Source organism: Aspergillus ibericus (assembly GCF_003184845.1).
Source record: "Aspergillus ibericus CBS 121593 unplaced genomic scaffold BO80scaffold_20, whole genome shotgun sequence".
NCBI lineage: Eukaryota > Fungi > Ascomycota > Eurotiomycetes > Eurotiales > Aspergillaceae > Aspergillus > Aspergillus ibericus.
Window position 1 is genome coordinate 12,443 of NW_020292118.1, and position 14,102 is coordinate 26,544.

Here is a 14,102-nt window from a genome sequence, read left to right on the forward strand (position 1 = left end):
ATCAGTGACACACACCGTACCGCTCCATGGAGATCCGCAAGCCAATCTAAAATCCCCACGACAGGCAGCGCGGATACCATTGATGATCTCGAACAGAAATCGGGATCGATTCCCCAAACTACCACCGTAGTGATCAGTCCGGAGGTTAAAGTCCGGGGAGAGAAACTGCATCATGATCCATCCGAACACGGCATGCACTTCCACGCCATCAAACCCGGCCTTCTGGGCGCGCAATGCCGCCGCGAGAAAGTCATGCCGTGTTGCTTCTACCTCCTTCAGAGATAAGCCACGCGCCACACCGGGGATGTCGGATGGACCGACGGGGGTGCTGCGGCTGAGGGACGGATCCACGCGGATACCGCCGTGGTGTAGCTGAACGGATGAAATGCCCCCATGCTGGCGGATGGTATTGGCGATGCGAGTCAGTCCTGGTAGGTGGGCGTCACTGTAGATTCCCATCTGTCCGGGGAAGGCCTTTCCACCGGCTTGCACGTTGGCGACGCAGGTGATCTACAGGAGATATGATATTCAAGGAGCTACAAGATAAGGAACAAGTGATAATAGCAATAGGATCAGAGTATTTCGGAGTTAGCCTTATCACTTGTTGAGATCGGTTCGAGGTGGACCAATTGGTCCGGGTACCTTGAATTATACTATGTATCGATCAACTTTATCGGACAAGATCTTTTGGGAAGTGATCTGTTGCCACTTTTTATTTACCAGCGAAGAGTTCTTGTTAATGAAACTATGGTTCACGCTTTTTCCAGGTGTTTCTGGGAAATGCTTCCGAAGATGAGTCGGTCCTCGTGTGGGGTTCTCCAAATTTGGAGAAATTGGAGACTCCAACTTCCCTTTGGGGCGGAAGACCCCCAATGCTGTGGCATGGCAAATAACAGACACTTCCACGATTCTTGGACTACAACTGGCGCTGAGCACATTGCTGTAGCTTCCAGGGGATCTGGCTCATAATAATATCACCAGTAGGCACGTCATCTGGCCGAACATATATTATCCACCTCTCTATAATTTTGCTCTATGCACGGTTTATCTTAAGCAGTCTAGTCTAAATGTATAATCCCGAAACAAAAAAGACCCCGCTAGAAGATCCCCCAGCAACTATCTCTGTTCAATCAAACACGCCGTTGTCCCCTCCCCATGGTGAACCACACGATCCCAAACAACAAGATGATATTAGTGCAGCAAAACCCCAAGAACACAGCCCAGTTCCACCACCGCTGACCATACGAGAATTGCAAAGTATCGGAATACTCATCCCCAACCGAGTACGCACAGTACTCACAATTCGCCGTCGCGTTGCCATTCACCAGGTAACCAACACTACTCTCCAAAAACGCCATGGCATACTGGCCACAAGTCTGGCCCGGGGGCGGATCAAACGAGACGAGCTCACTCGGGCGACACACGACCGGGAGGTCATGTAGGACAGTCCCAACGGTAGCCCCAAAGAAGTACCGCATCGGATCGACCCAGAACAGCCAGGGGCGGTAAAAGTCATTCATGTAGGCGTGGGGCGTGAGGACTCCGGAGCCGATCATCAAGATAACCCAGAAGAGAGAGTTGGCGTAACCACCCATGGTTTCATTGGGGAACAGGGCCGCGAGGAGCTGCGAGTACCCGGTTCCGAAGATGGCGAGGAGCAGCCACATGAAGTAGTTGAGCCCCGAGATAGTCGAGACATTGGGAAAGCCGACGGTCCAGTACGAGGCCAAGAAGATCAGCGTGTACGTTCCGAGTTGCCAGGGAAGCTCAACGGCCACCAAGGCCGTGAGCAAAGCCTTCCAGTCGTAGATACCGTTCTTCTCGCGCGCGCTGAAGATGGCCCACTTGCGGAACCACATGTCTTGCAGGTCGGCGCAGGTGGTCGGGATGATCCACGAGAGGAGCAGAATGGCGAGCATATGGTTCTGGATGCCTTGTACCGAGGACCCAGTTCTGAAGAAACTGAAGGCGATGAACATGTCCACAAACAGGGATTTGGCCACTTTGCTGAAGGTGTACATGCCGTCGCGCCAGACAGACAGCCAATGGCGGCGGGTGACGGCCAGAATCTGAGCCCCCAGAGGCAGGGCATATTGGGCCCCGGTGTTGAGGTCTCCTCGGCCAGATGTGGTGCGGGTATTCAGCTGCCGGATGGTTGCCTCCAAGGCTTTTCGCTCGGCAGATTCGCGCCAGATGGCCGGCCAGTCCTGAGGCCCTGCCTCCTTGGAGGTGACGGTGGACAGGATAAACTCAGCCGGGTTCGCCTGACTGTCGATGATAGCGCCGTACTGACCGAAATAGGCGACCACCTGGGAAGACTTGTCACCTGTCTCCCCAAAGTACACCGTCTGACCCCCAGGAGCCAGAAGCAAGACGTGGTCAAACATCTCGAAGAGCACCCCCGAAGGCTGATGGATGGTGCACACCACCGGAATTCCCTCTGCGGCGATTCGACGCAGAAACTCGACCAACGCAAACGCAGCTTGACTGTCTAGACCGGACGTGGGCTCATCGAGGAACAAGAGCGCGCTGGGCCGGGCGGCCAGCTCGACTCCGATGGTCACCCGCTTGCGCTCCTCAACATTGAGCTGCCCATCTCCCGGCTTCCCAATCAGGGCCTCGGCGATGTCCTCGAGATCCAGCAGGTGTATGATATAGTCCACGTAAGCCAGCTTCTCCTCGTCCGGGGTATGAGCCGGTTGGCGCAGAAGCGCCGAAAACTCCAAGGCTTCCCGAACCGTGGCATTGGGCTCGTGCACGTCTTGTTGCATTACAAAGCCACAGGAACGCGCAAAGGTCTGACCCAGGGGGGCACCATCCAAGTGTAGCGTCCCTTCGATCCTTCCGGTAGATTTGCGCTGGGCAAGTGTGTCCAGGAGCGTGGTCTTTCCAGCCCCCGAGGCACCCATGAGAGCTGTAAGTTGCCCGGGGCGAGCGTATCCGCTCACGCTGCGCAGCAATTGTTTTTCTTGACCGTCCACCGTGACATAGTAGCTGATATCCTCAAACGTAAATGTTCCCGCGCCGCCGACGCTGTTGGTCTCGGTGGACCCCGACTCCGAAGCTGCGGACACGGTCCGCGTCGAGGATGAGGCCGAGGAGGCCGGGGCAGACTTGGGCTGGCTCTCCTCATCACGACCCTTGGAGCGCTTAAAAGTGCGACTGTGAGACCCACCCGTTTCGCGAGTCATGAGGGTGAGCCCGATGCTGCCCAAGACCGTATAGAGGAACCAGAAGACCAGGATGATGCCAAAATTGCGCCATAGATGACTCCGCGTGTAACTGAAATGCTCGGCGAGGTACACCGAACCCGCCACGGACTGATGGCCCTTCTCACTGCCGGGGATGCTACATGTTTGATATTGAAGCTGCGTATACAGGGAACCTGAGGGGACCATCTCGCTATCCGAACAGGTGAGGGCAATGCCGGCGAACTCATTCCCCATCAGTGCCTCCAGCGCATACGGTGACGGGGAGGCTCGACGCAGCCAGGAACCCCATCGGTGCTGGGTGGGCCGTGGCGGACCAAAGCCGGAATACAGCAAGCCGACGGGGCAGGCGCTGCCGGCCATCAACAGGGCCAGGGAGATGTTGGGGACCCAAGCACCCAGCATCCGGAACAGGCTCTGGACGGTCGCGTAATGGGTGAAAACAATCAAAACAAAGATCCAGAAAGCAGAAGCAGTCCGTTGAAGATCAATAGTAAAGTAGTAGAGGCAGGAAAAGACAAGGCACTGGACGAAGGCGATCGGAATATCCGCAATGGTCTGCGCGATGACGAACGCGCTCGGGTGGATGAACCCATATTGAACCTGCTTCAGAAGAATATTGCGAGACTTGACCGTCGAGATCGCCTCGGTCATCGCGTTTAAGAAAAAGTAGATCAGGGCAAAGAACAGGGCGCTGCTCTTTTCATACGATCCCGTCACGTTCTTCGGAGCCATATAGTAGGCAGGCCCATTGAGCACCGCATTCAGGATGACAAAGATCATTAGGGTCAACAAGGTGCGCTTGTCCCCCCAGAGTAACTGGTAGTACCGACAGATAGCAATCCGGATTTGCTTGCAGAGAGTGTTGGGCGCAATGGCTTGTCTAGGAACCCAGCGTGAGCGGATCTCTTGCACATTGTCTCGGAAACGTTGTATCAGTTGGACATCGGTGGCCACCTCGGTGCGATATCGTTGGATGTCCTCCTGGAGCTGTCGGTACTCCTGGCTCTCTCGAAACGCTTGTGCCAGACCATCCGGGTCAGTGGGGACCACCCCCACGGCATCCTTCCGGATCAGACGCTCCGCTGGGGAAGTGACTGCGGTCAAAAAGTCGGGAGTCGTCTGGCGGTCGCGACACTCGAAGCCCAGTTGGATGAAGTACTCTTTGGCCTGAGCAGTCTTGCCACAGAAGATCATCCGCCCACTGTAGAGCACCGTGACCCGGTCAAAGCAGCTATAGATGTTTTCGGAGACTTGATACATGGTTACAGCATTACTCATACCCGTCTCCTTGGCCAAGGAGGAGATCAGCTGCACAAATTCCGTGGCAGAGGAGCTATCCAGGCCGCGAGTCGGATTATCCCAGGACGCCATCACTGGATTGACGGACAGGGCTTCGACCAAGGTGACGCGCTTGCGCTCTCCTCCCGACACCCCGCGAACAAACGAGTTTCCGACAATTGTGTTGGCCGTATGGGAGAGGCCGACAGCTTGGAGCGACGCCTCCGTCATGTCCCGGGTGAACTCGGCGTCGGACCGGGTCTCGTTGGCCGGCTTGCGCAGCTCCAGGGCGAACCCCATGGTGTTTTGGACGGACAGGGTGGGGAAATGGAAGTCTTCCTCGCTCGAGTAGACCGTCTCCGATCGATATTGTCCGGCCATCTCCCCACTCGAGAGGCCAGCATAGCCCAGTTGTCCGTGCACCTCGACGAACGACCCATGGTTGTTGGCCAGTGTCTTCAAGAGGGTTGTGCAGCCGGCTCCGGGTCGCCCCAGCACCAACATGGACTCTCCAGGGAAGATAACCCCGCTGGCATCGTGGAGGATCTTGGTGGTCGGTGTCGCCTGGTTGTCGGTGACTTGACGGATGGCTTTAACGGGCCATTGCAGGATCGTACTGATAATGGCCGGGAGGGTCGTAATGCCATCGACCCCGGCAGCCACTCCGAGGACATTGAGGTGCTCGAAGACGACCCCCAGGGCACGGCCATCCCTACGGTATATCGGGGAGGGCGTCCGGGTCTCGCTCGCGTTGCCTGCTTTCTCCTATAGCCACGGGGTTAGAGCGGATCCGGAATTGGAATATCCAGGGCGATCACCATTGGTCCACCAGGCTATGTGCAAGGGTGAAGGGCGACAAGGCTAGCAGCTTTCGCCCACCAGAAGCGTGTTCAGAAAGGCGATGCAGACAAGGTGAGGGACCCAGGGGGTTCGAGGACTTATAACTTGGGACATCCATCTTGCTAGATAATCCACGACAGCACCGCTCTGTAGGGCATGAATTGACTTGTCCACGATGAAGGGGGGTCACTGTGTCTCTTGCTGTTCGTTCCGAGCCGGTTCGGATGCACCCGGGCCTTCCGATTGGCTCGGTGGGTGGGAACCCTAAAGGAATTGCTGTTGCTTCCGAGCTCGTTCGGAGACGACCACCACCACCAGCAGCAAATATTGGCATTACTAATTTTCTAAGACAGACAATGAGAAATACCCGGCCCTGTAGGATCCCCATTCAGCCAGTATGACATGTAATCGACGCCGGAGATGTTGGCCGAAAGAAAGTTATTCCCGTCGGAAAGCTGCTGCTCGGGCGGCTCGGGGATGACCTCGGGCACATAGCCAATCGGTTCGTCGATGGGATCCAAAACCTCTCCCGGCTTGGCGGGCAGATAGATCTCACTGTCCAAATCGCGTGTTAGCGGTGCGTTCTTGACGAAGGCTCCCACTGCCGCTGGGGTGGGGCGGGCAACCTACTTCAACCAGGGGAAATTGTCCGTCATCTCTTCCTCCAGGCTTTTCTCGATCGTGGAGAGCAGCAGGGCATCTTTCGCACACTTCATGATATCCATGCTGAGCGCCTTCTCCGTCATGGGCCCGTGATGCTCCATCTGATCGAGGCAGTGGATCCCGCGCTCCACCGAGCTGAAGATGTTTTTCGCATGCTCGACCGTGAGCGGGTCCAGGACGTGATAGAGAAGTGTTACGCACGCCGACACAATATAATTGGCCACCGATACATCGTTGCGCATACACGTCGCCCGATCCATGATCGCGCTGTGGGCGATGTCAATGATCTCTTTGGCCGATTGAATCGATAGGTCGATCGAGGGCTGGAGGTCCTCCAACGTCTGCGATTCCGCGAGGCTCTGACCCTGGGCCTGGGCGACTGTGCAATGCACCAGGGCCGGTCTCCGGATCATCATCTTGATCAGGTGGAAGGCTAGGCCCAAATGTGCGCACTGGATCTCCCGCCACAGCTCGCTCCGGGGCCGGTCTCGGGTGAAGAAGTGCAGGTACGGAGGCAGCGTCCGCTGAATTTTCTGTAGGGAGGCATCACACTCGAGGATGGCAGTGTCCACCTTCCGTTGGCTGTAGAGTGTCTGGACGTTGGCCAAGGAGAACAGTTCGCTGGACACCTTCTCGATTAATTGCCCGATCCCCACCATCGCCCTCAGGAAAGCGCATTCTGTCGACGGGCCATCGGTGTCGCCCCTAGTTGCGTCGAGGAGCGTAGTGCGGCTACTGTGGGTGGTGTCTTCCGGAAGTGACACGTCGATGTGTATGTCCAAGAAGCCCGATGGACGACCGGTAAAAAACGCACACAGCCGCTCGTAGTAGTATACGGACCAGAACGTAACCCGGAGCTTATGCGTGATGGCGCCGGGGCCATTCGCGACCTGACTGCGATTGAGACCCAGTGCGAGCACACTCCGCGCCGCATGCCCCAGGAAGAGATAGGCGTCGTTGGGCCTCATCCCGTGGAAAGCATACATGGCCTAAAGCAAACGCCCTTGTCAGTCACTCGCAACATGGGGGCTTGCTACTCAAAATCCGACACCAGCCTACCTTCAGAAGTAGTAGATGGATACCTTTCAGGGAAGGTTCCAGGAACAACATGCTGTAGTCATTGGATTGGGCCCAGAAGTGGTCCGCCCAGTTATCGAGCATCTGTGCACGATTGGTGTCCTCGCGCGCCATGGTTCGAGCGCCCAGGGCCAGCGTCATGTAGACCAGATCCTTCGACTTCATCTCGCGCCCCGGAGCTGGGGCATCCCACAGCTGATCCCACAACTGGGTAATGATCCCTTGGTCCAGAACAGGCATGTGGGGATGAATGACGGTAAAATAGGCCGCGATGAACTGATATCCCATGTCCTTCGACAGGAACGAGTCCACTGAGCTGCCCAAAGGGCGAAGAGCCGCCGACCCTGCGGCGAACATGAACCGCTCCAAGCCCGATTCCCCCATACCGGTCGCATCTGTGGCCTTGGGCGCGTCCAGGAGTCTTCCATGCGACTGCCGCTTCATGCGCTGGTAGATGCGCTGGATCAAGCAGAAATGCGACGAGGGTCCTGATCGTCGTCAGTCATCTATGCGCTTTTCCGGGTGGTGGACAGGTCGTTGAGACATACCGTAGAACTGGAAGGATCCCGTTTGGCGATTAGACACCGCGATCCCCGCTCGGAGCTCCAGTTGCTGACGATATTCCTCCGGGCTATAGCGAGCCGGTCCTCGATCGCTGCTGGTACACGTTGACGCCACTTTCCGGTCGCCAATGCCATTCCCGCGAAGAGAGGACGAGGTAGAAGTCGGATTCCCAGGAGAGAGCGGAGTGGGCGCCTTCGGTTTCAGCCTTTTGGAGGAACGCCCTCTGGTGCGCGGGGCTTCTTGGTACCTGCACGATTGATTGTGCTGCCAGCAGGCAAGGCAGGGATGCTCTCCGTTGCACTTGACTTTTCTGGCGCGGCATTGCTCGCAGGCCTGGACAATGCGAGTCCGCTTCCGGGGCTCCCGATCTAGGTTCACCGTCAGTGGGATTGCTACTTGAGTGGCGAAGACAAGGTAGGGGATGAGTCGACAGTACATGGTTCTGAGCCGTCCATTGGTGATGGTGGTGGTAAATCTGTCAAACCCTTTCCAATACAATTCCGCCGGTGGGTGGATCCGGCACAATGAGGCAGCGAGCCGAGATTGGAGGGAGTGACGCTGGAGGATACCAGAAATCTGCCAGAAATCTGCCAGAGGATTCCGAGGGTTTAAAGGGTTCCGAGGGGATGGGGAAGGGACTTCTGGCGGATGGCTTATTAATCCCCCGCCCAGCAATTCTGTCTTCTTCCTGCATCGGGGAGGAGTCCGGCAGCTCTCCCAGGGGAAAGTGTCCCAATAACTGCTCTAATTTATACTCTGAGGAGTTATCTACACTCAATGAAGCGGTGGCCATTATAGAGGTCTAAGATTAAGATTACCGACACACAACTCCGGTCTCCACACACACACACACACACACACACACACACACACACACACACACACACACACACACACACACACACACACACACACACACACACTCCCATACAACCTCATCCTTGCCATCGTCGGGTATCCGCGCATTAAACCGCCTCGCCAGCGGCCCTCCGAATCGCCAACGCGACCTCATTAGGCTTTGAATAAAATGGGCTGTGGGAAGCGTCGATCAAGTCCGTACGGACAGGATATCCCGCCGCCAACTCCTCCACCATCATTTTTTGCACTGCCAGAGGGATCGCGGCATCCTGGACACAGTAAAGATAAGTGCTGGGGACGTCCTTCCAGGCCGCATAGGTGCAGGGGCTATGATACGTCCGGTAGCTATGCGGCCGTAAAGAGCTGACGGCATGTCGAACATCTTCCTCCGACATGTCGTTGTAAAAGACTTCATCCGGTTGGTCGGGGTACACCTCGAGCTGATCCTCGGAGATGTTGAACCACGGCAAGTCGTTCCCGCCAAAGGCACCAAGCAGGGATTTCCCTTCCGGAACGATGAAGGAACAGCAGAAGAAAAGATGGACCACGCCCCCGGTTTGGCCATTTCGCTGCCGGGTATCCCAGTCCAGGCCCTTGACCGCTTCGCTGGCTGGAATTCCGCCGTAGGAGTGCACCACGACCACGACCAGTTTGCCGGCATCGACCAGGCGCTGGATATGGCCCCGGATGTGGACCACATCGGCGGAAAAGTCCGGGAGGTGCTGGGCCGGGCCTACGGACGGGAGGTGGACGAGATCCGACTCATAGCCCACGGCTTCGAGTTGGTCGACCACGCGGCGGTAGGATTCCGGGCTGTGCCAGGCACCCGGCACAAAGAGGAGGGTAGGTAAAGATGTCATGTTGGGGCTCCAAGAATACAGATTGATGAAGAATTGGATCTGGCAGGTGCTCAGGCAACCGCGGGGCGCGTGGTCGGCATCTAAATACGCATGCAGATTTCGCGCTCGGGTCACTCTACGGTACCACGTGTCCAGAAGCCGCGGGGCTATAGAAGATGGCGTCAAACTCAATGAAGAAGGGGATCGACACCTCCTCTTGCGGGAGTTGGGCCATGGTCAAAAGTCGGACCCGAGTTATCGTGGCCTGGATGCAGGACGCGTGCGGGGAAGGAGATAGTTTCCGGATTAAGCTTCGGGCTTAACCGGATTTATCAAAGTTTCTTTCTTCTAGCTCGGATGTGATTCGTTGCCTGGTCTATCCGATTAACTGTTCAGGTAGATGGTTCGGGGCGATCAATGGCGAAAAGAAGACCGGGGTTACCCCTCCTAGCATCGATGTCCACGACAGAATCGGGTCTGGGCTCCAGCGCGTGGAATGTTAGTGTCGCGGGTGACAGGTGTCATGTTCCAAAACCACCAAGCCGCTCTTCACAGAACAAGAATGGACCATCCACCATCTTCTCTTGTTGCATGTTGAGGGCGAATGGCACTAGTAGATGCGGCAGTCATCAGAGAGTGTGGGAGTCGGGACAGGCAATAGGCCATCTCGCGATCCACGCGCCCCTGAACGGCGACACACAACTCTTTGGAAATTAAATATGGATCTGGTATATCTGATCCGGAGTCTGTGAATTCAGAGACCTTCTGTGCGGCGATGGTGGATATATATGGGTGGCGGTGCTATGCTGGCTCGGAATGACAGGGACCCGTTCTAATCGCTTACAGTGGCTTGAGAAATACGGCGCCAATCAATCCGGGCAAAACTAGGCTAAGCGCAATCATTGTGATTCGAACAGAAATACCATGGAAGCATTAGTGTGGCGCCCCCGGTCCACCCCGCCGGTATAATTAGATCCCAAGTCGGCGTTTGGAGTGTTCCGAATCTCCGTGATCCCCAGCATTGGGTTTGGCATCGGCGTGGAGATCCCGTCTCCGTCTACGGGAAGAGCGAACATCTGACTAGACGGCCAGACACTGGACGGGGCGATGCAATCCGGAGGCAAGGGCGGCTGCCTGCTGAGCGGGCTTGCCAAGCAGAATGGATGATCCAGGGGGTTCTGGCCACTCTCGGAGCGAACGGTGGCCTGTACGGTACTCGCTCTCCAGAGACGTTGCTGCATCGCCCCTGTGTCCTCCTCAAAATTCTCGCTTTTTGTCGCGTCCAGAACACCCAGCTGCGTGAGAAGTTCGTTGGCGCAGGGATGGCCATAACGATCGAGCTTCGCAGGGCCCCCTGGCCAGCCTTCTCCATCACGGATTCGCCGATATAGCTGCTGCAGACCATTGACAAGCCATTCGTGCTGCTGCTCCAGGGCCTCCGCATATCTTATGGCCACCATATGTTGTCAGCGTCTTTGCCCAATCGAGGATCCGTCCAGATGTGCCTACCCTGTCGGATACGCTTTGTTGTAAGCCCTATGTCCCGCACCGTAAAAGCAAATGGCATTGTCCGATTTACATCGGACGCAAGGTCGGAGCCCAGAACACTATAGACGCGTTAAATATTGACTGAAGCTCCTGGATGGCTCAGCTCCCAGCATACCTTGGCCTTTTTGACCCTACAACGGTCACAAGCTTTGTAGACTCGTTTGCGACAATCGGCTGAACTGGAAGGAGGGGGCTGCGGAAGAGTGGTCATTTTCCGATGCGACCGATTGCGATTTACTGTTCAAAGACCCAAGATGTCCGTCTTTTCAAAAGTCTGCGGCGGCAATGGGTGATCGTTTTCTCTTTTCGCAGTCCGTATAACGGTGCCTTCACAAGACTGACTATGAGAAAACCGGGATGGGGGACGCGCTACACAGCCAGTTTTAAAGCCTTTAGTGACTGCTTCACTTGAGCAGACCCAATCGGACGGGGCTGTTGCACGAATTCCGCCGTAGTAATCGATGCTCAGTAAGCGGATCTAACTTGCCTGGTGCACGGATCGGTGCTTCGGCGGCTAGCATCGCCTGTGATCGATTAGACTGACTGGGACCTGCATCGGATCAGGGGTCGTCCAATCAGCCAGGACGCAGACCGAAAGAGTTCCACCTGAGCCAAGGGCTGCTGCTCTAGGCTCTGGGGGTCAGGGTGAATTTCGTAGACGTTGATGTCATTTCGGCTCTTGCTCTGCCGTGCCATGTTGGGACCCATCCCCTGGAGCCTTCACACTTTGGCTTTTTTTAGCACTTGTGCAGTTGTCTTTTGCCAATTGAATTAAGGTTGGGCCAAGGGCAGTCACACAAACACCTGTGCCAAGTGTGGTGTGGTTCCTCATCCGGGCGGCTCCACTGGTCTCTATCACCTCCATTCCCTTGTCGGCAACCATTTCTCCCATTCCCCAAGAGCCAATCCTCAAGATCGGGGATCGGCTCTGCAACGGTTCGGACACACCCAGGGCTGGCCGGGCCGGAAATGGTTAGGCCGGGCAGAGATAATTATGCCTGAGGCACCCAGGCACCGGCCCCACCGGCAGTGAAACACGGTTGCCTATTCGGGAATGTCAGGGGTAAAGCCCCAAATTTTCAGGTTGCGGCTGAGAATCAGCTCGAACACCAGGCTCAGCTCTCCCGGGCAGACAGAGTTGATTTATCTGTCTGACATCCAATTCTGCTACAGTTCGAAACCAACGAACACTACGAAGGGTTGTAAGGCCGGCCCCGTGAGGGGCAAAGGAGGGGATGAAACTATTCCCGGCCGTATCTCAAACCGCCCAGGGGCAAAGGAACCAAACAGCATTCCGCATTCATGCCCCCTGATGGTCTGTGCTTGGCGCACTAGTCCTGACAATGTCTTATCCCATTTCAGGGAGGCGCATGCGATTCCAGACGTGATCCTCACGTCCCCTTTTATCTTCCCCTCTCCGTCTTTTCCTGCGGCCCTGCCTGCCGTTCCCCGGAACTCGCATAGCAAGAACCCCTCCCCAATGGAGTCATCCCACGCCCTTCATCTCACCAGACGAGCTGCGGCTCTGACGCTGCCACTGTTGGCACGCAGTGACGACTCCTCGTCCGGCGAAAAGCCCGTCAGTAACTTTCTCAAGAGCGGCGTCCCGGGCATCATCGTTGGCGTGTGAGTATTGGCGGTTTTGCCGAACATCTTCGAACGTCCTCCCCACACAGCAGGATGTACTAATGGCGGTCCCCAGAATCTTCCTGGCAGCATGTTCGGTGTGCTGCTTTTTCCTCTGGCGCAACAAACAACGAGATGCTAAAGAAGCAGCAGCGACTCGGGAATGGAATGAGGCATGACGACGGATGATCTGCAAAACCTCCTGCAACCACTCTCGACGATATTCCCCTGGAGCTGAGCTACCAATGATTCCTCTGGCTCGGCTCCATCATCTCTTTCCTCTCTTTCGACGGTTCTTGGAGTTTGGGTCTTGGTTTTCGTCACTCAATCATCGCCATCAGCAATTTTCTTATCTCTTGCAAGAATCTATTCCACCCGGCTCGCGATACCACACTTGCATGGGCTTCACTGGCTGAACCAAAGATGTACCACTAGCGCTGCGCTGATTTTCTTTCTGTCTCGAATGTGGCCTTCCGACTACCATGTATCATATCAATTGCGGCGGGCACCCATTGGTCTGTACTGACTAGGGAATGCCACGACCAGCGCTTTGCCCTTGATGGACTTACTCTGTAATCACGCGACCGTTCTGAACAGTAGTGAATAAACACCGCAGGCATGGCAGCCGGATTCTCACGGTTGCCGTGCGATCACTGATCAGCATTCCATGACTTTTCTAGAAAACTACCTGGAGCCCTGGAATGGCCGACGGGAAATTTTCCAACGGTTCTTAAAATAGCAATACTAGTATCCGGGCAACCAGTGATCTGGCCTCGAGTGTAATGCGGGTCCTGGAATGTGGGACAACTTGATCCGGAAAACAGCCGACCCACGCACGTCCAGCTCCGGACACCCTGTGGTTTTGCTCTTTGCCTGAATTTCTCTCGACAATGAGTCTGTGCCATGGTCTAATATTAATGTCCATCGAGCTTGATTAAATGCGGGGAGATCCGTCAGCAGAATAGGGTTCTTCAACCACGGATAAGGTTGTTTATCTTCGACGGGGATGCCAAGGATGATATATAACGGGCCGCGAGTGGTCTCTGAGACATGGCTCATACGATCAATCAACAAAGATAATCAGGAAGATCCAACCCTCTGAGGGAAAAATCACCCTCCTCCAAGACATCACTCACACACAACCAATGATATCATGCCATCACAGCAGAATCGTATCTCACAGCCCCAGCTAGCTCAATGACCACCCACACAATCCTACAACAACTAACCCACCAATGCCTCAAGGTACAACCGCCAGCCTTGCAGACCCTATCTTGGCGCGCTCCACCAAAACAAACACCCCGACCGAAGACTAACCCAGAGGGAGGCTATCGTAGACCGCGAGGCTGACTTGCCTCGAAATCAGGGAATCGATCAGGGTTGCACCCAGGGATGAGGCTTAGATCCCTTAGAGCGATCCTGCTGGGTGAAGGGAGTGATGATTGGGTGGGAGAGTGTGAAGGAAGAGACTAAATTTTTCGTGCACTCAGGGTAAGCGAGTCTGCCAATCATAGGAGCCGAGAAGTGGGCCGGAAGGGTGTCGGTGACGGGTATAGCCGATCGTCGTTGTTCGTCCACGATGAAGGGCTCTGGCTCA

General features: G+C 55.8%; 6 protein-coding genes across 6 annotated transcripts; 1 reads left to right on the forward strand and 5 right to left on the reverse strand.

Annotated features, from left to right (window-relative positions):
* Nucleotides 1–1,012: 1,012 nt before the first annotated feature.
* BO80DRAFT_475229 (uncharacterized protein) lies at nucleotides 1,013–5,324 on the reverse strand. The gene is made up of 2 exons (XM_025723202.1): nucleotides 5,309–5,324; nucleotides 1,013–5,255 (listed from the first exon to the last, which is right to left on the reverse strand). Exons 1-2 carry the CDS (start codon nucleotides 5,309–5,311, stop codon nucleotides 1,131–1,133), a joined length of 4,128 nt encoding a protein of 1,375 aa, XP_025575073.1. The 5' UTR covers nucleotides 5,312–5,324; the 3' UTR covers nucleotides 1,013–1,130.
* A 477-nt stretch (nucleotides 5,325–5,801) lies between these two features.
* BO80DRAFT_87332 (uncharacterized protein) lies at nucleotides 5,802–8,203 on the reverse strand. The gene is made up of 5 exons (XM_025724876.1): nucleotides 8,071–8,203; nucleotides 7,619–8,002; nucleotides 7,053–7,558; nucleotides 5,957–6,982; nucleotides 5,802–5,885 (listed from the first exon to the last, which is right to left on the reverse strand). The coding sequence occupies exons 1-4, from the start codon at nucleotides 8,087–8,089 to the stop codon at nucleotides 5,957–5,959; spliced, it is 1,935 nt and encodes a 644-aa protein (XP_025575074.1). The 5' UTR covers nucleotides 8,090–8,203; the 3' UTR covers nucleotides 5,802–5,885.
* Nucleotides 8,204–8,519: 316 nt separating this feature from the next.
* BO80DRAFT_87347 (alpha/beta hydrolase) lies at nucleotides 8,520–9,550 on the reverse strand. The gene has a single exon (XM_025724877.1). It carries the CDS (start codon nucleotides 9,350–9,352, stop codon nucleotides 8,600–8,602), a length of 753 nt encoding a protein of 250 aa, XP_025575075.1. The 5' UTR covers nucleotides 9,353–9,550; the 3' UTR covers nucleotides 8,520–8,599.
* Nucleotides 9,551–10,175: 625 nt separating this feature from the next.
* BO80DRAFT_382035 (Zn(II)2Cys6 transcription factor domain-containing protein) lies at nucleotides 10,176–11,257 on the reverse strand. The gene is made up of 3 exons (XM_025716870.1): nucleotides 10,995–11,257; nucleotides 10,841–10,938; nucleotides 10,176–10,777 (listed from the first exon to the last, which is right to left on the reverse strand). Exons 1-3 carry the CDS (start codon nucleotides 11,088–11,090, stop codon nucleotides 10,231–10,233), a joined length of 741 nt encoding a protein of 246 aa, XP_025575076.1. The 5' UTR covers nucleotides 11,091–11,257; the 3' UTR covers nucleotides 10,176–10,230.
* A 26-nt stretch (nucleotides 11,258–11,283) lies between these two features.
* On the reverse strand, nucleotides 11,284–11,575 carry BO80DRAFT_445067 (uncharacterized protein; the record flags this gene model as incomplete). The annotated part of the gene is made up of 2 exons (XM_025721471.1): nucleotides 11,284–11,403; nucleotides 11,486–11,575. The coding sequence occupies 2 exons, from the start codon at nucleotides 11,573–11,575 to the stop codon at nucleotides 11,284–11,286; spliced, it is 210 nt and encodes a 69-aa protein (XP_025575077.1).
* A 420-nt stretch (nucleotides 11,576–11,995) lies between these two features.
* Nucleotides 11,996–13,157, forward strand: BO80DRAFT_425185 (uncharacterized protein). Its single transcript, XM_025719457.1, has 2 exons — nucleotides 11,996–12,505; nucleotides 12,582–13,157. Exons 1-2 carry the CDS (start codon nucleotides 12,360–12,362, stop codon nucleotides 12,682–12,684), a joined length of 249 nt encoding a protein of 82 aa, XP_025575078.1. The 5' UTR covers nucleotides 11,996–12,359; the 3' UTR covers nucleotides 12,685–13,157.
* The last annotated feature ends 945 nt before the right edge of the window (nucleotides 13,158–14,102 follow it).

Excerpts from the sequence above, each read along its gene's own strand:
- BO80DRAFT_87332 (XM_025724876.1), bottom strand. Across the intron at positions 7,559-7,618 it reads GGGATCCTTCCAGTTCTACG|GACCCTCGTCGCATTTCTGC; the intron begins GTATGTCTCAAC and ends GACGACGATCAG. Across the intron at positions 6,983-7,052 it reads TCCATCTACTACTTCTGAAG|GCCATGTATGCTTTCCACGG; the intron begins GTAGGCTGGTGT and ends CGTTTGCTTTAG.
- BO80DRAFT_87347 (XM_025724877.1), bottom strand. The coding sequence starts at position 9,352 with ATGACATCTTTACCTACCCTCCTCTTTGTGCCGGGTGCCTGGCACAGC.
- BO80DRAFT_382035 (XM_025716870.1), bottom strand. The coding sequence starts at position 11,090 with ATGACCACTCTTCCGCAGCCCCCTCCTTCCAGTTCAGCCGATTGTCGC. Across the intron at positions 10,939-10,994 it reads GTAGGGTCAAAAAGGCCAAG|TGTTCTGGGCTCCGACCTTG; the intron begins GTATGCTGGGAG and ends ACGCGTCTATAG. Across the intron at positions 10,778-10,840 it reads AACAAAGCGTATCCGACAGG|ATATGCGGAGGCCCTGGAGC; the intron begins GTAGGCACATCT and ends GGTGGCCATAAG.
- BO80DRAFT_425185 (XM_025719457.1), top strand. The coding sequence starts at position 12,360 with ATGGAGTCATCCCACGCCCTTCATCTCACCAGACGAGCTGCGGCTCTG. Across the intron at positions 12,506-12,581 it reads CCGGGCATCATCGTTGGCGT|AATCTTCCTGGCAGCATGTT; the intron begins GTGAGTATTGGC and ends GGCGGTCCCCAG.